The sequence below is a fragment of the Stylophora pistillata genome, chromosome 1, assembly GCF_964205215.1.
Source record: "Stylophora pistillata chromosome 1, jaStyPist1.2, whole genome shotgun sequence".
Lineage (NCBI taxonomy): Eukaryota > Metazoa > Cnidaria > Anthozoa > Scleractinia > Pocilloporidae > Stylophora > Stylophora pistillata.
This window is the reverse complement of record NC_142519.1, coordinates 32,674,888-32,700,553: the sequence shown is the minus strand read 5'-3', so window position 1 is coordinate 32,700,553 and position 25,666 is coordinate 32,674,888. Positions and strand designations below refer to the sequence as shown.

Genomic DNA, 25,666 nt, shown 5'->3' with positions numbered 1-25,666 from the left:
TATCAATCCTTGCCCCTAGCGACTGAGAGTCGAAAGAACCTAGGACTTGAGCAACCTTCGATTGAACGGTTTTCCTGCACGAGCTTCGAGAATGACTACTCACTCCTTAGTGTTTATATTTTCTTTGGAAACAACATCGAAACCTTGTCAATAGTTAACGCAACATGTAGTGCAAGAGGATGAGCTTATTTGAAATTATAATGGCGTATAAAGAAAAAAAATCCCGCACGTAATGAATACAATTTCGATGTCTTTTTTGCTATCTATGTTTCCGTTTTTCAGGAAGGTTGATTATCAAGCAATTTTGTGTTTAGTTTCCCTACAAAATTTTTTATTTCGCCTAAAGCGTTTTTTCGTTTCAAATGATTTGGATTTACAATCCTTCAAAGAGATGATTTTAACAGAAATGTTACGTTTTCTGTATCATTTGTTTATTATTTTACCTTTGCGTTTACATAAAAAAAGATTTTTTTAATGAATGCACGAAATAGTTTAGGTTCCATTTAACCCACGCATTTTCCACACATTCTATGCTCTTCGATTCAAAGTTTCACTAAAATGCACTTTTCCGACAATTTAAACCCCTGTGACTACCCGTTTACTGAGTTGGAAAGTATAAGAAGTCCTAAAAGAGAAAAACATCTGGTCTTTGATCATAACAGGAAGAAATTTCACATGACTCAGTATCTTTCCCTTTCACGTAATAGGCGATAGGAATCATGAGAAACATTTTGGAAGAGTCTTTGCACGTCCTTCAAATTCTGAGATGTTCCTTAATGGTCCTTGTAAAAGCGTCACCGCATTTCTCTTCATACGGAATAATTCGCCGCAGAAACAACAAGATTGTTGGAAATCTAGTTTTGTTACAGTTATAACACTGGCTCCAAAAAATCGATGTTTAAAGTGCTTTGTAGAACCGTTATAATTTTCAGCCTGTAGAAATGGCAACCCTCCCCTGTGAGGACTTTAGAGTAGGTTTAATGTAATGGGCTCTTTTGTAAAAAATTATCAGCTCTATCTTCGTCGATGGTGATATTTTTTAAGTCCCTCTTCTTTTTGTTGCTACTTTCTGAACAGTACACATTTCTTAACAGTGCTCGCACTTTTTATTTCATTGTTCTGTAAAAAGTCGTCTGGTGTAACATGAACTAAATGTCTGACCTTAAATGTACTGTTACATTTATTAGGATACTCTTTCTTGTTACATCTTACCAACGCAGTAACGTTTTTCTTTTTTTTTCCAGGGTTTGCCTGTCTAGCTTTCAAACTTAACTCCGGGCGATTTCTAGGAAAAAAATTTCTTTCGAAAGCCTTGATGGCTTCAATTCCACAAACTTGGAAACTAATTAAGGGGCCAAAACTTCTCATGAACAGTCTAAAAAAACGTTCTTTACTTAACCTTTATATACATTGTTTTGACCCTGCTAGGGATTTGAACGAGAATCTAAACTGACTTGCGCAATATTTTCGCAAATTAAATGAGCATACGCCTTTTGCTATCTAAATCTCTATAATTAAACTGACGGGTTGATCAGATTTTGTGTACGGTATCTAATCGACTATGATAAACATTTCCGGACAGGAAGAAAGCTCTTGTTCATATTAACGTACGGAAATTGATCGCTAATTACATAAATGGAGTGTCTATAATCCAATAGACATGCGGTCGATAATTGATCGCTTAAATTTAAAACTGAATATGTATTTCTATTCGTTTAACGCAACTTTACATGTGATCAGCTTACGCGCGCCAATAAATGCTTAAATGGAAGCTCAATCCAGGAAAATAACATATTATCAGAAGACGGAAAACTAGGTGAGAGCAGTTTGATAATCTGCGTTAAAACCACTATCTTGAGGTAAGGTTGTTTAAAGTTATACAAACTTCACTTTTTTCTCTCCTATTCTGTTTTTTAAATTTGTTCTTCTTTTCTTAACAAATGTCATAAAAATGAACACCCATGAAGAGGCTCAGTAATTTGCGTCATGCATGTTGGAGAATTCTCGAAGATTGTTTTACTATCAACCAAAACAGAAATACTAGCTGATAAATATGTTCTAATTGATCTCAGTGAGGCAGTTGCGTGCAACCTCACAATCCTCACAATTAAAATCTAGAGAGCTGTATAGCACAACAGTCTTAATATAACTATGTGGGGCGGGAACATGATGAACGAAGTTCAATCCTGACGAAGCTTAAGATATGAACGAGTTGAGGAAAGATCGGATGAGTTTTCAATGCTGCCCTTCTGGCCCTGAGCGCTTGTGCAGGATATCGTCCCTCATATAGCATGAATAGATAGAAAAATAATAATCCTTGCAATGAAGCCAAATGCTTGTAACCTTCAAATGAATGACCACAAAGTAAATTTCTTGTATTTCCTTACATTACCTCATTAAAGACGGCATAACTTCATCCCAAACTTTAAGCAGCACATGTCAGCAGTTGACATAAGTACTTTTAAAAGAATTGCATAATGTAGTGTGCGAGTCATCATTCATAGCACCCGTTAGTTTTCGTGTTTTGAAACTCTTCTAGAGATAATTTGACAACATGGATTTTATGAATATCATTATTCTAATAAACAGGCCGGTGTTCTCTGGAAGACTCTAGAGTTTACCCATAATGCTAGTAGGAGGTTTTGATTGTAGAACATTTCATCAACTTCAATGCGGACAAGGAAAATTTTTTATACTGACACTAGCGCTTATTAACTCTAGACAACAACCCTGTTGAAATTCAAATTTGGCCAAACCTAAGACCAACACATACTGAAGTTATCAAAGGTGCGTTAACCAGATGTTATCTTTTTAGACCCGCCGTAACTGACCGTGAGTGACTCGCATGATGACTACTAACTTGATTGAACTTTATCAAGACGTGAACTTGAACTTTCTCAAATAATGCTTTATTCTCATTAAATGATACCTTTAGGTCAGTGAGTGAACTTGTAATAGGTAAGAAAATTGGAAACGGACTGAAAATAAACAGAACATCCTTGTTCTTATGCGGCGGAACTCATCATATGGTAGCACCCATAATACTCTTGTTATTAGTTATAACTTAAACATGCTGTGTCGCCTTCAGCTCGATCAATTAATTCACCGGTGCTTAGAGAGCCTGATAAACTTCTCAGAATCCCAAGAAGTTTAATGCCTCTTACTTAAAAGTATGCGCCATCTCTCTCGGAGTATGGAAAGACCAACTTTGATCGTTCTAGGGCAGTTTGTGTAGGAAACTCGATTGATTCAATTTATAGTTAAAAAGATTAAAGAGTCGATGATAAAATTTGAGGAAAATTCAGGAATGTGCGTTTTAATGGATTGGATGACTACCTAAAAAGAGTGCGGTTAAGTTAAGGGTATTTCAACTTGAAAGAAACACTTATTCGTAAGAACGGAACTTGTTCAAGGCGGTGAGGTTCCATCTAACGTACTTGCCAAATGGATTTATTAACATCTTATCATCAAAAACCACTTGTGCGCTCAACAAGAGTTTTGAGCCAAAATGGCAGTGTCGCTTCATGTTGCTACGTGTTTGAAGCACTATTTTTGACTCTTATAGCTGCATTCCTCAGCTGGGTACCTAAGAACCTATCGGCCTAGGTGCCAATTAACGTTCGAATTATGGTATGTGTGTTGTGTTTCAAGGATCACCGATGGTATCAATTTGCTTCTCACGCGATGGCCAATACTCACGATTCCGCTGACTGACCACCTTAGTCGATTTCCTTACCTTTGTTAAGACTTTTCTGTTTTAGTGTCCCAAACATACTCTGCATCTTATTCAGGTCTTTTTGACTGTCCTTGGTCTAAAATTAGCACTTAGCAAATTTCCTTTAATTCGCGTAAAAGACGTACGGACATATTGGGGACGTACGGATGTAACATAGCTCAGAACTCGTATCACGTGTCTTAATCGCATGAGCAGCCTTTTGTTTGTAAACATATCTTAAAAAGTTTTGTTAAAAATAGCAAACTGTCGCGTGGTACGATTCGCTGAAGTGCTAACTACTAACAAACCGCGTGTGGTTGTTTTGATGTTATACTGCTATAGAGGAAATAGCTTTCGTACCTGTTGGAATCAACAAGAGGTATCTTTTATCTTTTAATCAATTAATTCGGTATTTGTGACCGGAAGGTATCAGAACATAGCGGATTCCATCTCTTAACGTATTACCTCTTAATATTCCCGCCAAACTTAACAGTGGCGCGACATTAATTCCTTGAAGTATATCAGGACGTTGCCAATTTGCACTGAAATTAGGCTTGAACTTAAAACTTATGTACGACCGTTTCTTAAATTGAATTAACTTAACGAACTCTTATAAGCACTCAGTTTTTGCTGCTGGAAACCGTAAAAGTTCTTTAAAAATGAAAACGGGATTTAAATAGCAATGGCGCTATTTATACAGAGAAATCGAGATGTCTGGTCAGTGCACCACATTATTTGTCTTTAAGCCCGGGAAACTTCCAATGCTGGCGGACTCAAGTTACCCTGACTTAACGTTTACCAGCAATTTTCAGTCTTTTCTTCTCATTTTTTGTTGATCTCCCCGGTTTCTCAGCCTGGACTGGAGTAACTTGAACTGCTAAAGTAAGCTTGCAATATACTGTGGTTTTTTACGCTGAAAAAAATATCAATCCCTTTCAAATTTACTTTCTAAAGCGTTTTTCAAATGAAAAGCTGGCGATAATTTAAACTAGCTTCCCTTTTCTTCTTTCACAATGCATTCCTAAGCGTGGGCGAACAACTGATGCTTAAAAATGTTTTTAAAGTACTGAATAATTAGTCGTAATGTTTTACTGAGCAAAAATCTTTCAAGCAACCAGTTCGACTTTGCCCAGTTTGTTTACATGTGGTTGAACCCTTTCAGGAAACGATGCGTGAGGGAATTTATAAACGTTTTTCAACTCACGAAAATGTTATTTAAAAGGCAATATGGCATGTTGAAAAGTAATGCTTGCCTGCCTAAGTGTTGACCCACGTCATTGCATTGGTTAAATGCTCTCCTGGACCTTCAAAATGCCTGTTCTTTCAATTTTCCCCAGAAGAGTTGAGCTTCAGCAAACTGATGAACATGCCCGCCGGCATATTTTGCAAATAAGGTACAAAGGCTAGTAATCCAAGGGGATCAAATTATTTTGACTTTTAGAGAAGAAATGTTTTGTTAACTGGTTTTTTCTTCCGAGAAGTTATTGGCTTAACACCAACGAATGTTGCCAATGTTTGTTACGTATGCGTTTTAAGTGGTGCCAGTAGGTTAAGTGATTGGGTAATTTTTTTTTTTTTTTTTGTGAATGAAGGAAGATTTGGAGAGGGAATAATGATTAATTCAATTTTCAAACAAAAGGACTTAAGAAAGGAATTTTTGGATAACTTAGCCTTTTGTTCTTTGACAGTGTTGCGTAAAAAAATTGCGGATTATGAATGAAATCTTCATGCAAAACGATGAAAATGACAAAGCATCGTATTGTTTAGAGGCAAAGACTTTTAAGCCTGAGGCAGATATCATGTAGACTTAGAGAGTTCCAAAATTTTTTGTATTTCCGCCGAGCGAAATACAGGAATAATCTTGTAATTGTCGGACTTTTCCGTACATTTTTGTGGCAATTCCGTTTTTACTAGAGTTGAATACTGTGCGGCCGATATAAAACAAAGTTAAAATACTGTAAAAAGGCTTGCTGATTGATGGGAAGTCCTTTGACATACCATTCTATCATTCATTCTGCCATTCTGACAGTCAGACCCTAGAACATAGCAGAATGTAAATATTTGGGTCTGATCACGTTCGTTACATAGTTCCGGTGCGGTGGAGACCGGGCGACCGGCATGCTTCCCACAAATCCTGTAAATAAGCAAAGTCTTCACCTTTTTAAAACGAAACTATTCATTTGTAAATGTTAGTCCATCTTTGTGTTTGACTACATGATGGTATAACAAAGCTTTAGTGACAATGTTCATTTTATTTCTCCCTTCTATCATTTCGTCTCTCGAAGTTTGGTTTTATGTTTTTTTCCCTCTCTCTTTTTCCTGATGTTGCTTTCTGACGTATATCCTGTATACCCCACACGTAAATAAATCACACACGGTGAAAGACTGTCCATTAGTTACATTTACAAGAATTTCTGGAGCAATGTCAGCGAATACAGGTCTTTTTCTTTTCAAATGATGAAACTAATTTTTGATCGGATTTAACAATTTCCAATAGCTCTCTTACGTAGATCCCACATCTGAAAAAAGAAGTTCCGGCGCGGAAGGAAGTTCTTTTTCATATTAAACACACATACACAATGATCGCCTGGCTCGAGACGGTGACATCGTGTAGGGGTACAACGATTGTATTAAAAGTGGTGGAGTTGAAGGTGACATAGCAAAATTTGCGTCTAAGACAGTGAAGGAAAGCCATATTAGAGAAAGGCTAATCTAAAGCATTGATATATCTTTTTTTTTCTTTTTTTTTTTTCTCGATTTTTATTTTTGTTTTCCTAATGCGTATTGGCAGAATTTCTCTGTAGTTATACGCTACACACAAGCAAACAAAGATGATTAATCCATTATCAATGGGAGAGTTTCCCGCCAGCAGAGATTTCCGGTGTAATATGAGTGGTGTGTAACTTTATACTGCACAACACAGGCAACTTATACTTACGATAACAACTGATTCGTCAATATTGCAGAGACAACCGTGCCGATCACACGAAGAACACAAAACCGACTGACAACACTGAAAAGATGGAGTGTATATTTTATCAAGTGGCACTGATTTTATTGACGACGCTCCTAAGCGAATGCGACACAAGGCCACACACCTCAAGGAAATTTGTATCTAAAAGACAACCTCCATCATTCGAGGCAAGTATCATGATGTTTACTAGTCTTAAACACTGAACTGAAAGAGGTCAGTTATCTGTTACTCATTGAGCGTAAGGGAGATGGCAATAGGTCGTATGTCCTTGACACGCGCCACATCATCTCACACTAATTTTATTGAACCGATCCTAGGACTTCGACAGCAGTTTACAAGTTCGACAAACGGCCGAACGTATGTCAAAAAAACGCCCGCAGAAAGTGAAAAGCATTTCAAAACCGTGGATCAGAAGAAAACCAGTTTCACGACAGCTGAAGGAAGCAGCAAAAAATACTCATCTGGCTGATCGCACCACCAACTTATCACAGAACCACAATTTGCGAGTTCGACGCTATGCAACATCAAGTTCCACATGGGGTCACAAAAATATTACCTGGTACGCCAATGTACCTTACAGACCGGCAATCGTTTTTGAACATGCATTTAGGGTTTGGGCAGAAGTAAGTCGATTCACGTTCCAGCGGCAAACTCACTGGAATAGTAACGTGGACATAGTACTAAAGTTTGCCAAATGTAAGTAACTTCAAAATTTTACCTCAGTGGTATAATTAGATGCAAGCTAGATCGTGCCACCTACCTACCGCTACCGGCATTTTTCAATGACCCAAATTTAGAAACAGCAATCAGTTAGTGCCTCAGATATGTATCTATTTATATATGAATATAAATAGATAAATGAATTATATCTATATATATATATATATAATTAATTTTTTTATTAGTTCGTAGTATATCTGGTGAAAGACCGAGAAGCGTTTTTTTTTAGTCCGCCCCACACCCTTTTATCATCTTTCAGTACATTCCTGGCGAATGAATATCAACACCAAGAATTAATTATCCAACCATTTCACAACAATTTTAAAAATTGACTATAGGTTCTTAGGGAAATCTTTGCGAGCAAACAAGACTGGAGAAAACATTGAGAAAAACTGAGGCAGGAGGAATATGCTATGTGGATTTTCGCCACTTTCTTGTAGGGTAGGGTCGGGAAAGGTTTTCAAGGAGGACTCGATAAACAGCTTTTCTTTTCAACTCCAGTTAGTAACAGAGAAAGAGAATTGATCGAAAGACGTCACAAGAACTGAATGTTTGGGAAAAACTTACCGATTCTTTTCTTCTTGGCGTTATTTTTCGCTGTTTATCGTGTTACAATTTCCGTTGTCGCCAGCTTTGACGGAAAGCCCGAGCAGCCGTTGAATGCTAGGAATGTCTTTATGTGACCACGGTTAATCGAATAATTGTACACAAACCCTGACTTCTCATTGGTTGTCGGGATACCCAGATACCCTTCGAGATTGGCGCGTGCGCTAGCGCTTACCCTTTTTTCCAACAATCTTTCTCAGAACAGCTGTAAGCATACAGTCTACAAGACACGTTAGCTATGCACGCTTTGCTTGAAGTACTTAACAGATCACTCGCTTATTTGTTGCTATTTCGTGTGTTATTTTTTACTGCCCACAAAAAAAACAATTTAGCCTCATCTTATTTATTCTTTTGCTTATCTTACATACCTTACAGTTGTGGTCAATCAAGTTGCTTAATGTGCTGATCATTTCGAAGCTTCAACATCCCCCCCCGGGAAACTTACCGGCATTTGACCGTTGTCCGTACTCGGGGGTAGGAAATTTGAACCTTGCCTGGCTGGGGTGGGGAATTTAAACTGGAAGTGTCAAGTCTTTCTTGCGGAATTCAAGTGTGATATTTTTAAACATAGAGGTATGCAAGGCAAATAGTTCGGGTGAATGGTTCAGAAAACAAAGTCTACAAGACCTTTGATCAAAGAGTAGAAAGTCACGATCGCTGATTTCGCCTTTTACAAAAAAAAACATTGGGCGAACAATTGAATTTGAACGCAATTTCTGCCCCCGATGGGGGAGGGGGGGATTTGAACAGGCAAATCTTTAAAAGTTCAAAAGCCTGGGTAGATGTTGAAGCTTCGACTAAATCGACGCATAACTGAGAGCTATACTCCGTAGAGAATGGTATTCCCCTGATACCTTGTATGTTTACTCTGGTCTTAGATGCTCACAACGATAGCCTACCCTTCGACGGTCCGGGATACAGTTATGCGCATGCTTTCTATCCTCCTAATGGCGATGTTCACTTTGACGGTTCCGAGGCATGGTATATCCCTTTTACCCACTGTGCAGAATACTTTGGCAATACCATCGAAAACGTATTAAAAGGCACCAAAAGTTTATATCGTGTCGCAGTACACGAGATAGGACATAGTTTGGGTTTGAAGCATTCTTCTGTTCAAACTTCCATCATGTGGCCAACCATAAGCCTCGACACAATAGACGTGTGTCTCGATGCTGATGACATCGCTGGTATTCAGGATCTTGGAGGTATTACTTCTTACGTCAATTGTTAACAATAAATTGATGACGTCATTGAAATGTAATTTTTTTTTTGTTGCACCTTGTTGGTCTCCCAATTTATTTAACTCGGTATTTTACCCTCGAATTTAAGACGCTGTGTGCATCTTAACCTGTAATTCTCCTTGCAGTCTGTTATAGAATTCTCAAATGTTGGTTCAGAGAATTTGGTATCAGGTCAACTAATATTTTTCTTTATCGTCATCAATTGTCTGCTTGAAATATTTATTAATAGCAGAAGGAGAAATTACGTCTTGGTCACATGTGGGAGTGAAAGGGTTGATGATATTTAATTGGTTTGAATGAGTTGTAAACTGCTATCGGTTATTTACACGTCGCCAAACAACAAAGAATAGAACATTAGCATTTTATTTTCAAACTTCGGTCAATTTCGCATTTGTAAGCATTTTTGAGATTGGCGGCTACGATCTTCGTCATACGAAACCATGCACGAGAACCATTATTATGACAAGAGTATATCACTGAAACAGAATACGTACAATCTACCATTAGTTTCGTGCCCAGATCTTCCACGGCCAAGCTGTGAAAGCATTCTAGATAAAAGGCAAAACTTCACTCGATGTGGAATCGTCTTTACGTATTTAACATATATATTTTTCGATCGCTGTCTTACGGTTCAAAATGCTTGTGGCAAGTGAGTCACGCATGCCATGCTCTACAACCGTGTTAAAAGCAGACCCGTGCAAGAATCAAACAAAATCGCAAATCTTCGGCAAAGTTGAAAAAAAAAAAAATCAAATTCACTCGTCTTTTTGCATATGGATAGCCTTAAGTGAGTGTATGAATGTCATTTAGTTTTTACCTTGAAATACCTGTTAATTCCTGAGAAAAACGATGGAAGCCGTTTTCAAATTGGGCACAATTTGACGATCCCAAACACGTGCAAACAGGGTTGAAATCGGTCATGATTCACTTGACTCGCTTGTCAAAACTACTGCGCTTGAAGAAACTGTCATAGTTCCAATTTGTTGTATAACTTGTCATGGTCTAAACAACATGATTTCATAGACATTAGATTTATCTGAGTATTCAAGAGAAGTAAAGAAGTTCTGGCTCTCTCCCGTGCTTCGTGAAACGGTAGGCGAAAAATAACGATAATTTTAAGCGTGTGCCTTTGTTTAGAATTTCGTTAGATTGAGAATGACAATACCCGAGTTAACGATCTTTCAAAATATGTAAAGTTTACTTTGGGGAAATAAATGTGGGATTTTTAAGAATTTGTTGAGAATCGTTAACGAAATACGTAAAATCACGCCATACTGTGTATGCGTGACCATTAACAAAAACAAAATTGTTTTTGTTTAGAAATCCTGGCAACTCAAAAAGCGTAAAGAATAATGCAGATATACTGACTTCAACTTGAATATGATATTCTCGAATTTTCAAAGTGCTTCATTTTACTGTTTGTTTAATTTCATTGGTGAGGTTTATCAGAAACAGAGTAGCCCGCCGCTACAGAAGAAGAAGAAGAAGATGATTCATTTAACTCAGCTCGGTTTTACAAGATATACAGGTTAAATTTACATAACAACTAAACACAGTACAGCAAAGGAATAAGGAGAAAAAGATTTAGCAATAAAATGGGTAGCGAGTTAGGATCATCCAAATAGCAAAGGCTAATCTAATGGATGACCCCTAATTATAAGATATAGTTAAGGGCAAAGTTAGGAATAATTTTTTTTTTAATTAAAAAAAAAAAAAGAAGTATTATTTTATGCACTGAAGTAGATAATTAAAAAGAGTAAGAATTGAGTATAGAGTTCTTCAGGGCTTTACGAAATATTCTAAGAGAATTTGAATTAGTTATACTTGTAGGTAAGGAATTCCAAACGCGAGGGCCAGTGAATTTTGGGGACCGTAGGCCATATTGAGCCACCATCAAAACCGGCTTAGTTTTCGACGAATTCTTCGTAGCTCACTTTTCACATTTGTACTCTTTACAATAAAAATACAGTTTTTCCCGAAAATTATGAAGGAAACTGTTAAAGGGCTGACAATAAAGTAGTTCAAGCATGTGTTCCCACGTAGTTTACCGTGAATCCATTGAGACTATATGCAAATTACGTCTCGCTTCCAATGCAACACAAAATTTGCATATCAAGCTTAGACTTTCTCAAAGTCGTTCGCTTGGTTTTCTGTTCTGGTGTGGTAGTTTTCGCTCGCTCGGCTCGGTTCGCTCGCGCTTCGCGCTAACTGTCGCGCTACGCGCTCAAAAGAGCGACTTGTGAGCAAGTCTATATCAAGCTGAGCAAGAGTTCGTAACAGTGATTGGTACATAGGGTGGGTAAGGCACTCCCAGTGGCCAAGACTGGGTCCTTTTGCCAAATGTCGCTTTTCTTTTGTTTTTGACGATCGTTCCGAAGTTATCAATCAAATCATTTCAAAACAGGAAAGAGGTCTCGGTGGTTTTAATTGACAAAACTACCCTACATGATTTGCACATTGCGACAATATAATATGATAAATTTACGAACATGGACTGCCTACTATACTCCCGAGAGAGCAAAAATCTTCCATCATTTCCCTAAGAGCAGGAACACGCAAAATATCACGGTCTTTCTTAAATATAGAATCTTTGTTTAGTTCGCGTGGGAAATAAACATACACTAATGAGGTTAATTTAATTACATAAAATTGAGGTGTTTGATTCTTCAAAAGTAGGTAACGAGAAAGATAAATTCTTGGTAAAATACCTCAAAGAAACGAATTATAGAAAGAGACCGCAGACTTCTTTTCCCCCCACCCCATGAACAAATTCAACTGTCACACAAGCTCGTTTAAATAAATTCTCACGGTGTCTAGACTATAAAAAGTTGTACAACATGATAGCTTTTTCTAGCGCAGTTGTTTTGATACACGAGTCGAGTGAATCATGACCTAGTTTAAACCTGTTCGGTGTCGCCAAATCGATCCCGGGACTGAAAACGAAACGTTTTCGTTTTTTCGGAAACAAATAATTTTTTCAAGAAAAAAACTACACAGCAATTGTGTACAGGCTACCCGTATGCAAAAGTACAGCAAATTTTAGTTTTTTGACTTTCCCATGCAATGTTTGATTTTTGCACGGATTTGCTCTTAAGTTTCGAGCATTCACTGTAAATAGTGCATCTTAATGATAATAGTTACAGAAATGTTGATGATGTGATAGTTAGGAGTAGCAACAACACTTACAATGATGACGATCATGAATACTACAGTGCAGGGAGTATGAGTACAAATGCAGATCTAAATTCTGTTTTGTCCCTTCATGATTGGTCTAAGTAAGCGTTACATTCTCTCCTAAGGTAAATGTGTCCCCAGAGTAAAAAACATCTTCGACTGGCGTTCCTCTAAGAGTAATGTTTGGACGACCTACGTCATGAAAGGAGATATTTACTGGAAACTTGACGCACGGACCACCGTTAACATGCCAACCTATCCGCTGAATATAGTTTCTGGGTGGGGTTCTTTCCCACATGACCCCGATGAAGTTTTCGATTATAGCACTGGGGGCGTTACCTACATTTTCAAAGGGACACAGTATTGGAAATACCACAATTCTGCGGACGCAATGTACTCTGGCTATCCTTTAGATATAGGCCCACATCAATGGCCAGGGATACCAGATAATATAGATGCTGCCTTTTCTACTCTTGATGGTTACACGTTCTTTTTTAAAGGTCATCAAGTCTATAAATTTGATCAATATGCAGATAAAACAGTAGCAGGGTACCCAAAAGATAGTTCACAAGAATGGAAAGGTGTCCCCGACAACCTAGATAGTGCTTACGTCGATAGGACAACGAACACGATCTACTTTTTTCATCTAGATTATTATTATGAGTGGGACGCAACTGGAAATACAACAAAACCAGGGCACCTAATCGGTTATGATAGATTTTTTAATATTTGCGATATATAGATATGGCTAGTAGTTGTCTTTTTTTCTAGGAAAATGTTGTCGGAGTCTCTAATCCTTATATATGATTGCATATTACCTTTCAAGCGTTTGACAATAGGCAACTAAATATTGAGTTTGGTGTGCATTGCCTTGGTAAAGTTGTTAGAAATTTAAAATATCCATAGTCTGTATTAGAGGAGTCTAAACGAACCACAATGGCAGCGGTGGATACAAATATTGTGGGTGACATAGAGGTTTCGTAATCAATTCAAAATTAGCAACTCTAATGAAGAAATATGTTTTAATTTTAACATAAATATATTTTTTCCTCGACCTCATCCCAATGGAGTAATCGTTGTGACTGTTTAGACTTCCATTTAATTTATAACATACATTATTAACGACGTAACAATATCGTTGCGCATTGACACTGTTTCTGTTTCTAACAAGTGTTTTCTAAAACACTACAAGAAACATAGAGACACTTATGACAGCCATTTTAGCGACAAGAGGCTATTATTTCCAAATACAGGACGCCTCGCCAAGAAATCGACTATGTCAGTTGGAAAAACACTACACTGCTGTAATACCCGACGAACGCAGATGTTGCGTAAATAAGAATTTTGTAAATAACGATGGGCATTTTCAAGAGTGTAGGATAAAGCCCTGATATGTGTCAGTTACTGTAAGGGGTATTTCTTCAACTTACTCATGTTAGTTAACGAGCACATTTCCCCATGAAATGAGCGACTTAGTGCCCTTTATTTCAAATCATATTCTGAGTTACGGCGCTCGTCTTTAGTTTGACTATTGGGGAGAGAGATCAACAAAATTTTGTTGCTGTTTGAAAACTGAAAATAAATATTTGTTTTTTAAGGTGTCAGATTTTAATGAAACTCAACCCTAGCTATGTCTATTTCCTCGAGATTCCGTTTCGTTATCCCCTTAGGGTGTATAACATCTATCATCCCTGAGTCAAATACAAACGCCACGAGAATAAATAATGATTAAACTCTGTAATGCAATTTGGTCTGAAATCATACTCTCGGCGGGATTTTGATTTGAAATCATAAGTATGACAGCGGACCAAATTGCACAACAGGAAGTTCAATTACCACTGTATTGCCTCCGTTTTGCTATTGCATAATTCAGTCCCTCCTAAACAGGATTTTTTAGTGAGTACAAATATTAAGTGATCCAGTACTGAGCTGGTTTGTAAAAAGTTGCAAGAGATGTCCTTGATTTTCTTGCAATCTGATTGGTCACTCTAAGCAAGCCTTTAATAAGATGTTGTGTTTGAGTATCGCTTTTTCATTGGCTGGGAGAAAGGTGTAGACTATTAAACAAATTCTCCTTGTCACCACCTTAGGAAATGAAGAATAAACATTACGGAGAATACGCACACTGATGTTAGGGCTGAGAGGGTAAACATTTAAAGGATTGAGTTTGCGACGTGCAGATATAAACAAGGTACATACAAATTAGTAAAGAGGTATTCTCCGAAAACCATACTATAGAATTAAAGACTTGATTAAAACTACTACCAAAGGTGTTTTGAAATCCCTAAGAGTGGCGCAACCGTTCAAAAATTGATTCAATAAATGTCGCCATTTTTAAAACCGCTTAGGAGCAGTTACGCACCAACATAAAAATGTTGTTCTGAAATAGCAAGCCGGAAGTTGCATGGTTTTTATTGGGAAACAGAGGGGAGGGGGTGAGTCAGTCGATGCCGACAGAGTAATAATAATAATAATAATATAGATCAATTTCTATAGCGCATTTCCATGTAAATGCTCTAATGCGCTTTACAACACTGTGCGGGGGACTTTTCCAGACTGCCGGCGGCAGTTTACAATTAATAAAGGAGAAATTTTTACAGATGCCCCCTCCCCCCCTTCCCAGTAAACAGGCCAGACCACATCACAGTAATCTCGTGATGTGGGTTCTTTAACGTCCCTTGCCGAAATTAACTAATTGATAGGTGCAGGAGACGGGACCTCCGGCTTTACGTCCTATCCGAGAAGACGAAGCAATGTGAGTGAAGCGTCTTGCTTAAGGACACAACGTCAAGCCCCAGCCAGGACTTGAACCCGGGCCATCTGACCTAGAGTCCAGCGCACTGACCACTGGACTACTCATATAAAGGGGAGCCTACAGAAAATTGACCGCCAATTAAACTTTCAATGAGTGTGGATCATAATAATATAGAGCCTTGTCTAGGGGGGTAAGGATCAGGTAAACTATATTGTGACACAAATAAACTCCTCCGAATTTCTTCCTGCCCCCCCCCCCCCCCCCGTAATAAACTATGAGCGATCCATTACAATTTAAAGATTTTACTATACAGGTACTTCAGTTGCTTCTGACATTTATTTTATGCAGGGCATCAATCAATGAATAGGACATCAGTAACGTGGGCTCACTGTTAAAATATCTTTATTATGATTTGTTTCATTACAATTGTCATTGTCCTTATCAAGAACAAACAAGGCCATGCTATACTCACCTCTGTTGATATTTTCATGGTAACGAAAGGTTGTTGTCTTTCTTATTTGAATCTTTTTACGGAGAAATGCACCACAATGACAGTTTTAATCGTCCAGCACACTATTTTTTTCGAAATGCCAAACACTGAGTGGTCGAAATCATTGATAGTCCCCTTATGTTACACAAAGTACGATAATAAGAGAAGCTGGTATTCGCCAGTTAAATGGAATCAATGTATGATTGTTTAGGTCTATCACGTGGTCCTCGTCGGTTTTATGGTCGAACAATAGGAACAATGTAAGTCGAATGAGACGAATAGACAAGATCCAGCGGAAATTCCTCTGCCGTAACACTGTTAAGTTGGCATTCTCCCTCGCCATCCGCATGCTGTGATTTATGATTGATTGTTTTGCATGCTGGATTATTCATGCAAAGAAAAGCACAATGAATGGCAGATGACGTAAATTCTTTGTAAAGCACATGATTAATGAGGGCATTCCACTCGTAATTGATGAAGGATTGTTCTCTCTTCATAACGCTCTTGTCTGTGGACGAAAGAAAAAACTTTTTGTTACAGCCGTTAAGCCGTTTAGGGTGTGGCATACACTCTGGACTGAGGATATGAGGGTCCTTTCCATTTCTGCGGAACTGAAAACCAGTATCTTCGTGAGAAATGTGAGGGAAAGGTCTTTTCCACGAGTGAGACATTTTTACAAGGATTCTCCGTGATAATTCGATTTAGTTCCTCCGCTCCAATAAGTGCCCCCTTTCTACCAAGAGCCTCCCTCGAATTTGATTTTTGTCAATAAGCGCCCTTATTCTGATTCAGTGATAGCACAACAGTGCTATCAACAGTGATCAACTGAGATCAACAGTGGTGTTCGTCTTAGCCTCTCGACCATATTTTAAGTGCACAGTTACTTCAAACAAATGATCTCGCCTTAAAATTGCGATTTTAGTCCAGGAGTGGATCAATCTATTTACTCTAAAAAAATTTGACTTGTTTGAACATTCTTCAATCGCACTTTTTGATTCAACTAGTCAGCGAGTCACAACAAATCAGCTTACCTTTCCCATTGAAGGGCTGCACTTGGATAAATTTACACACATATGCATACCACATAATACACGGCGTGTCATTCCATTTTCCACGGGACGACAACCCATCCAGAATCACACAGTCGCTTATGTTAAGGCCATTATCAGGTTCGTCAGCCTCCCAGTTCTCATATGTAACGGTGCTGCCATCGCTCCACGCGAACACTCCTTCGGTTTTACCGTCAGTAAGACCGATGAAAACAGTGCTGTTTCCGGCTAAAGTTCGAACAAATTCGTTTTCTTCAAGGCTATGAATTGACACCAGATTTGCTTGGTCCTTTTTACAAGCAGCAGATGCGATTGAGAAAGGGACATATTTGGGAACAAATTTAAAGCAAGCTTTATTCCATTCTTTCCATTCCGAGTTACACTGAACTGCGTCACAGCCCCAATAGAATTCACAAACTAAAAAAAAAGGTAGAAAAAATAGTGTTATGACTCCATGAGTCGTCTACCATAGACTACAAACAGCCTCTGCTTTTAGGCGAAAAAAAAAGTCACCGAAAAAAAATTGATGTCAGTGTGCAGTTCGGAACTCTGGAAGAGAGGCATAGCGCACTCACGTCATTTTTTTTTTTTTTTTTTCACTGCTATGTTTTAGCTCATGCGACGGACTTCGCCGAAAAGAAGGGCCTTTTCAGAGTCTACTTCTACAATGCGAAAGTTAATACTCATGACCTTGTTCTGAAATGTTCTGAAAACCGAGACAAGAACGAGATTTTTTAGAACACGTCATCGACAGTGCTGGCCATTTTGAGAAAAAGGAACCGTAAAATCCTCACTGAAATCTGAAAATCATTTTCAGGTTAGCCTTCCGCCTACACGACTTTGTTTAATTTCCTTAAATCTTAATGACGAGGAATGAAATCGATAAAAATTGGCAAAAGCAATAACTTGAACTTTACCAAAATTTGCATTCGAAGAAATTTTACCCCAAATCGTATTTTTGCTGCTTCTTTCACCGTTGTGTACTATATGGTTCTAACTCACTTACACCAAAATACTCTTAAAAATCATGATCAGTAATATCATGTTCTGATCAATGTACACTTTCTGGTTGGAATTTTACATCACTCAGTAAATTATTAAAAAAAAGGATATATCAACAAAGTTGAAATGGTAAATTGGCCACCGTAACGATTACAAAAGCTGACGTTTCGAGCGTGAGCCCTTCGTTGGAGCGAATAGAGGAATTGTGGTTATGTGTGCTTTTAAAGGCAGGAGATGGAGCTACGTTATTACAAAAAAGGGCTTAGCTTCCAAAAAATATTTGTTAAACAAAATTCATAATTTTCCTTTTCCGTAACAGGTGAAAGCTTTTTATAGAAACAATTTAATATGTCCGGTCAAATTAAAGAAAGAACCATTTGAGGGTAAAATTTGTGACGTTTGGGGGTCATTAAAAGCGAAAAACGATCAAAATGTGTTATCGCTGTGCAATTACAGTGAATGGATTTATAAAATCATAAGACTAAATATGTAACTCATCCACTTTTATGTTCAGTACATTTTTTAATTTTTCTGGAAAAAAATAAAAACAAAAACAAAAAAACAGCAGAACAAGTTATCAGTTTGCTTTTTTGTTCAATAGGGCGGTAAGAAACATAAAATAAACCCGGTCAGAAGAAGAGGTACTCAAATCGATAGGTTTGTAGAGAAAGGTCTTGCCTTTCAACAGGTTCCCTTTGTTCGCGAAACGTTAAGTTTTTGTGCACGCCACGAAAAAATATTACAAAAAATAATAGCATATACAACAAAAACAACCAGACCGAAGATAAAAAACAGCAAAAAAAAAAAACCATCTCGCAGTCAGTTTTCAACTCTTTAACTCAGGATTAAACATCATCGTTTAAAAGCTAAATGTACAAAGAAGTCTGACTAAACTATTTCCTCGGTAAAGTCTATATTCAGGCGATTGAAAATGGATAATTACAAAGAGAAATTAAACACTGACATTTTTCTGCTCTACAAGGGCCAGTCAACTAATGCTACCACACATCATCATCCTCAAAGCCTGCAGTAACTTGTCGGTTATTGTTACTGAAAAATTAATTTTAAAGTTTCACATATCCATCGTTTGGTTGTGGGAAAAACTATTTGTGGGAAATGAAAAACTATTTTCATTGCTTCGTTTGCGCGTTTTCGGCAGATGTTTGTACAAGAAAACTTGACATCTTCAAATTTGTAGCATTTGTCATCTAATGTAATTTCTTAGATTTCTTCTGTGTTTGCCGCCATCATTTTAATTTGTTCATCAAAAAGCTGAAGAACATCCACCAACACATTTTCGATGTATTCCTACTCACCCGGCCCATTTGTCCCTCAGGAATCAAGTTGTAATGGATACTTTAACCGCGAGAACAGTGAAATGAAAGCATTGCTCTTCCTTTAAGAATTTTCGCAGCTTTTCATAGCTTTGTAATTGCTTTCCTCTGAAGTCCTTTTTTCATATGTCCGATTAGCTTAAAAGCATTTTTTACTAAAGCGTTCAACATTAGATAGCAAGTTAAGAATCTTTGAAAGTTGAATGAAATACACAATGCCATACAAAAGAACCTTACTTGTAAAGGCAACACCAACTGCTGCGAGCCATCTTTGTCCACACATGCTTCTTTGGAAATTACAGTTGACAACTCGCTGCCTTATTTCAAGTTTAAAAATATTACCTCTCTTTAAATTTGACTTTGGAATTTATTCACAAAGGCGCCGCGTTCATTTTCGAAAGATATGTTGAAATTAGATTCTCAAGTATCCGCCGTCGGGAAAATTTACAGCTTTAAGATTAAGGAACACTTAAATCTGTGACGTCAATGACAAGCCGTCTGGTTCCTTTTCCATCATCTCACCGTGTTCCCGTTCCAGAAAAGGAATTAGTTTTCTGAAAATGTTTCTTCAGTTTCAGTTAAAATGTACTTGTGTTCTGAACTTCTACAGAAGCATCTTTGATGTGAATCAGAAGTGAAACAAAAATGAATGTGATAAGAAAAGTAAATTATTGTCACTTTGTCGGGCATTAGGATGCATTTTACGGGCTAAAATTAAGATATTTTAGCCCGATGAAATAAACCAATGAAAAGCAAGAATGAAACAATCTTGCGATGCAAGTAGATAATAATTGTTAAAACTCCAGGACCCATCTTGCATGCTCGGCATTGCCCGGGACTACCTCGTTCTTTTTTTTTTTTTTTAGCGTTTTTATGGACCTCGTCTTGTAACTCAATCTGCACTCTTTCCATAACCAGGTCATATGGTTTTTGATGCACTTTTGATCACCTGGTATGTTAAAAGGCGCACTATAAATCAATAAATCATTACTATTGTTATCATTATTATTCATAGTATTATTATGGCAGTACAAACGTCTGGATGCACAGAGTAAAGATTAAAAGCTTAGGCTGCATGGGCGGCAAACCGTAACCAGCCACAGCATCGACTAAAACTTATTATTATTATTATTATTATTATTATTATTATTATTATTATATTGGCAGTACAAACGTCTGGATGCCCAGAGTAAAGATTAAAACCTTAGGCTGGGCGGCAAACCGTAACCAGCCACAGCATCGACTAAAACTTATTATTATTATTATTATTATTATTATTACTATTATTATTATTATTATTATTATATTGGCAGTACAAACGTCTGGATGCCCAGAGTAAAGATTAAAACCTTAGGCTGGGCGGCAAACCGTAACCAGCCACAGCATCGACTAAAACTTATTATTATTATTATTATTATTATTATCATTATTATTATTATTATTATTATCATTTTATTGGCAGTACAAACGTCTGGATGCCAGAGTAAAGATTAAAACCTTAGGCTGGGCGGCAAACCGTAACCAGCCACAGCATCGACTAAAACTTATTATTATTATTATTATTATTATTGGCAGTACAAACGTCTGGATGCCCAGAGTAAAGCTTAGGCTTACGCCAAAAAAGAAAAGCAAGCAAACCAACCCCACTCCCCCCCCCCCAAAAAAGGAAACCTGATTAAAATTGATTTGATAAGAGTCTCATAAAGATATATAAATAACATTGTCTCGGCTTGCAGTTGCCCTACCGAACTTATCTCCAGCTATCTAGACAAAATTATGGCTCCCATCGTCAAAACTTTACTATCATATATTAAAGACAGCCAACTTACTCTTCAAATTATTCGAGACTTTAATTCCTTGGCCAAAACAAACTTCTCTTTGCCATGGATATTACGTCTCTTTACACTGTCATTCCTAATGGCGAAGGCCTTCTGGCCCTTAAACATTTTTTTTATCAACGTACTGTTAAGGAACCTAAATCTGAAACACTATTACGCTTAGCCGAACTAGTGCTCACACTCAATTGTTCTTCATTCGGAAACAACTTCTTCAAACAAACCAATGGTGTAGCCATGGGCACCAGAATGGGACCTAGCTATGCCAATCTTTTCGTAGGTTTTGTCGAACATCAATTTTTCAGCCAATACAACGGGTCCAAACCTGAACTCTACGGTCGCTACATCGACGACTGTATCGGCGCTACCTCCTCTACCAGAGAGGAGGTCACTCAATTCATAACCGCAGTCAATTCTTTTCACCCGGCTCTGAAATATACCTGGGAAATTTCAGGCAATTCTTTATCCTTTTTAGACATCAAAGTTTCAATTGAAGGTAATGGTTTATGCACTAGTGTGTATTACAAACCTACAGACTCGCATAATTACTTGTTATATTCGTCTTCGCATCCATCTTACGTTAAGAATTCCATTCCTTTTTCTCAGTTTCTAATACTTCGTCGTTTATGTGGTGATGACTCTGATTTCCACCACAAATCAGGGTCAATGTGCCAGTTCCTCGATAAACGTGGTTACCCTGTTTCTGTCGTTCAAGCGGGTTACCACCGCGCTCAACTTATTGATCGACATTTAGCACTACAAACGTCGCATAAGGAAGATTCCGACCGCATTTCATTCACTCTCATGTTTCACCCTCACAACCACTCAGTTAAATCCATCATTCTTAAAAACTTTAAATTACTTCAAAACGATCGAGAGACAAGCACTATCTTTTCGCAGCCTCCGCTCATTTCATTCAAACGCGACAAAAACATAGGCAAGTTTTTGGTCAGAAGTTCTTTTCAGACTAATGACCAACCAGGGACTTTTAAATGCGCTCGTGCACGATGCAAAACGTGTCCTTTCATTCACAACACTGATAAAATATCGGGACCTAAACGATCCATTAAGATCACCGATCACTTCACGTGCACCTCCGCCAATGTAATCTATTGCATAACTTGCACTTATTGCAAAAAGATATACATCGGTGAAACAGGCAGAAGACTAGGTGACCGATTCCGAGAACACCTTCGAGACGTGGAAAGGAATGACAAGGACACATCGAAACCAGTCGCTAGACATTTTAATTTACCTAATCATTCTAAGCAACATATGGCAATCTACGGTCTTTCCTTGCACTTAGGTAGCACGGAAAGCCGTAAAAATCTTGAACAAAAGCTCATCTTTCAAACCGGCAGTCTAAATCCCACAGGGATCAACGAACGCTTTTCATTCCACTAATTTATTCATGTTTTTCTCGTTGCCATGTTCCCACCAATAACGTGGCTCCATTTTCTGCCTTTAAAAACACACACAACCCACAATTCCTCTATTCGCTCCGACGAAGGGCTAACGCTCGAAACGTTAGCTTTTGTAATCGTTACGGTGGCCAATTTACCATTTCAACTTTGTTGATATATAAATAACTAAATTAAATCCCAAAGGCTTTCGGGACGTCTTAATTACAAAATTAAAACTGTTCATAAGTTGAAAAACATCGTCGTTCATATAGCTGTTCATTTTCCTATGGGAACCCTAAAATGAGGGTCTATTAAAGGGGATCCTACATTCCGTAAACCGCCATATTTTGTTCCTTCGAAACCGCAAACCGCTTTGGTTATTTTCTAAAAACCGACACCGCCCTACAGGTAGGACGATTATCCTCATAATCGATCTTTTAAAAGCACGTAGCAAATTCTTTGCGATATGTTAGCTCAATAATCGTATTTCTCCTCACAAAGACCACAAGATATTAAGGACAGAACAAATTGTTTCTATAGAACTCCATTCAGTAACCAGCGAACAAAAAGGTTTTGACGTCTAATGGGCTGTTTACAAACACAAAGATTGCTCGACATGTTTATAACGAATTGTAAAAGTACAAGTTTTTAGAGCTGGGTGTGTTGTCTGTTCTTATTGACAAATAAAGTTTTGATAAGAAGCAATGTGCAAATATTAATCTTAAACACCCCAAAAAGGTACGAAAAGCATAAAAATTTTGGCAACTTTTCGGCAACTTTTTGAAAAAAATAGCAACTTTTTGGCAACTTTTAGACACTTTTATCGGCAAATTTTTTGGGATTTATCGGCAACTTGTGACTTGGCCTAGTCGGGGAGCTCACACTCCGTCATCTTTCCACGTGCTTTCGTGACTCTTTCGAAGCCTTGAAGCCTAGCCTTGTATCAAATTACCTCCCCACCCCTCCCCACATGGTCGGAGAAACAGAGGGAACGCATGAATGACTTAGTCTAGCCCTAAAAGGCAATCCTATGTTAAAGGGAGAAGCTTTAAGCAAGATAAAGTTACCGCTCAGTCTTTAGAGCCTCTTAACTCTGTTTGAATAACCGCCACAAAAACACGCAAAAAACCGAAAACCGCGAGCTAAATTTATGATTTCCCGCAACCGCACGATAATTTCTTAACCGTAAACCGCCAGATAAATGTGAATGAAACCGCAAACCGGCACTCAAACTTGGCTTAAACCGCCAAACCGCCAGACTATAATTGACCCTCTAAGATATGTAATATAATCTCGAAAATGTACAAGATAAAATTTCTATCAAAATCGGCTGGGGTGTCCAAAATTCCTAGAGATGTCTAAACGCTTACTCTAGCAATGTGTAATGGACTAGACAGGATTGCTTTTTGCATTTGGTGCATAATTGATTCACACTTGTCTCCTACAAGTTCTTTAATATTTCTCTCAACCTCTTTCGAGCAGCCCCCAAGGACATCCATGATGATGTTATACCGATTGACCTCGTACTCAGGGTATCGGTTCGTCAGCTCCAGTCTCAGTTGACTGTACTTCGTTGTTAGTTGTGTCAGCGAATAATGGGCCTTCCCAGAAGGCGGTCGCATGCTCATTTTCATACAATGGCTTGGGGTGACTTGTGAGAACCACGGTTCAACTTTAGTAATGAGATCCAAAGATCTGAGGACTTCAAAGAATAAGATCTTGAGAGCATTGTTACGCCTCTGTAGGTACTTAGTCCGTGCCAATGCACTACATCCAGATAGAATGTGCTGCACATTCTCTTTGAATCCTGCATAGGCGGCATTTTTCATTAGTGACTTGTGATTTTGTTTTTATTATTATTATTATCAGCAGTAAAAGAGGAACACAGGGCGCCAAGGCGTAGCCTGTGCTCCGGCTAGTGATACTAGAATTTAAAGGTAATGTCCGATTAAAAAGTAAGGATAAAATAAGTATATGTATATATATAATAAACTAAACCAAATTACGCTAAAACATGCTAAATGTTCAGAGTTCTAGAGCAGGAGACAAACCGAAGCACGGGTAATACGATGTCTAATGTATCGCAACCTTAAAAGTACGTGAAATGTTCAGTGTGACGGATATGCATGCCCTTTGCATCTTCTTGAGGACATCTCTGTGACGCCTCCCAACTAACTCCTTCAACGTTACCTCCACTTCTGTCGACCAGCCCCCGAGTACGTCCACAATGATGTTGTACTGTGAAATTTCGTACCCGGGGTACTTCTGCTTCATCTCCCATCTGAGTGGCGCGTATTTCATCGCCTTTTCTGATGTTTTCTTTTGACGATTGCTCACCCAGGAGCAGCTCATCTCCATCACTATAACCTTCTTCTCCTGGTGGTTTACTATTCTCGTATCAATTCTGTTGGCCCTAAGATCTTGGTACTCTCCGTAGAGTGGGACATCCCAGTATTATTATCGCAGAGAAATCAACTGAATGCTGCATTCCAATCAGGCAGCAGAGGGCGAAAACCGTAACCTGTGAACCATGGAGTAAAAAATAAATGTACATTAACTAATCCTTAAAAGCTTTTCCGTTGTGTCTACGGTCCTCCTTCTAGCAGGAACTCAAACTGCCACCTTGAAAGTCCGCGTAATATTCAGCGTGCCCGAGAGCACTGCCCTCTACATCATTCGCAGTACGTCTGTGATTCTGCCTCCCACCAGCTCGCGCATCATGACATCCAGCTCCCGTGACAACCCCCGAGGGCATCTATAATGATGTTATATTGCTTCACCCCATAGCCTGGCAACTGCTGCCTTAGTTCCCAGCGAAGGGGTCCGTACCTCAGTGTCTTCTCTTCATCCTTTCTTGTCCGATTGTTAACCCACGGGCAGCTCATTTCCAGCGTCACAACTCTCTTGCACATATGATTTACAATGCGTGCATCCACCCTATTGCATCTGACCTCTTGTTGATCAGCATAGATAGGGACATCCCAATAAGCTTTAACATTCTCTGACTCATACACGGGCTTCGGCTTGTCGGGTGAGTACCAGGGTGGTATCTCGTCTATAAATCCCTCATGATACAACAGTTCGTAAAACAGTACCATCAGTGCTGCGTCGTGTCTAGAGAGATACTTGCTCTGGGCCAGCGCACTGCATCCTGACAAGATATGTGCCACACTCTCTGGAACCTTGCCGCATAATCTGCACCTCACCTCGCCATCCCCGCTTGCGTGGGTCTTCTGACTCGTGTATACTCGCGTTGGCAATAGCTGCTCGTATAGCTCGACGAGTCCAGCAATTGTGTGTGATGGGCAGTTCTTCCACTCTGTGAGCCACCAGAAACACCCATCGGCACTCAGACTCTCATCCTCCAG

At 38.5% G+C, this 25,666-nt stretch overlaps 2 protein-coding genes across 2 annotated transcripts; one reads left to right on the top strand and one right to left on the bottom strand.

Annotated features, from left to right (window-relative positions):
* Positions 1-1,742: 1,742 nt before the first annotated feature.
* LOC111324455 (uncharacterized) lies at positions 1,743-14,027 on the top strand. The gene is made up of 5 exons (XM_022928015.2): positions 1,743-1,859; positions 6,682-6,856; positions 7,007-7,385; positions 8,894-9,220; positions 12,556-14,027. The coding sequence occupies exons 2-5, from the start codon at positions 6,737-6,739 to the stop codon at positions 13,170-13,172; spliced, it is 1,443 nt and encodes a 480-aa protein (XP_022783750.1). The 5' UTR covers positions 1,743-1,859; positions 6,682-6,736; the 3' UTR covers positions 13,173-14,027.
* A 1,543-nt stretch (positions 14,028-15,570) lies between these two features.
* LOC111324442 (type-2 ice-structuring protein) lies at positions 15,571-19,525 on the bottom strand. The gene is made up of 3 exons (XM_022927997.2): positions 19,298-19,525; positions 16,707-17,141; positions 15,571-16,183 (listed from the first exon to the last, which is right to left on the bottom strand). The coding sequence occupies exons 1-3, from the start codon at positions 19,341-19,343 to the stop codon at positions 15,912-15,914; spliced, it is 753 nt and encodes a 250-aa protein (XP_022783732.1). The 5' UTR covers positions 19,344-19,525; the 3' UTR covers positions 15,571-15,911.
* Positions 19,526-25,666: the final 6,141 nt, after the last annotated feature.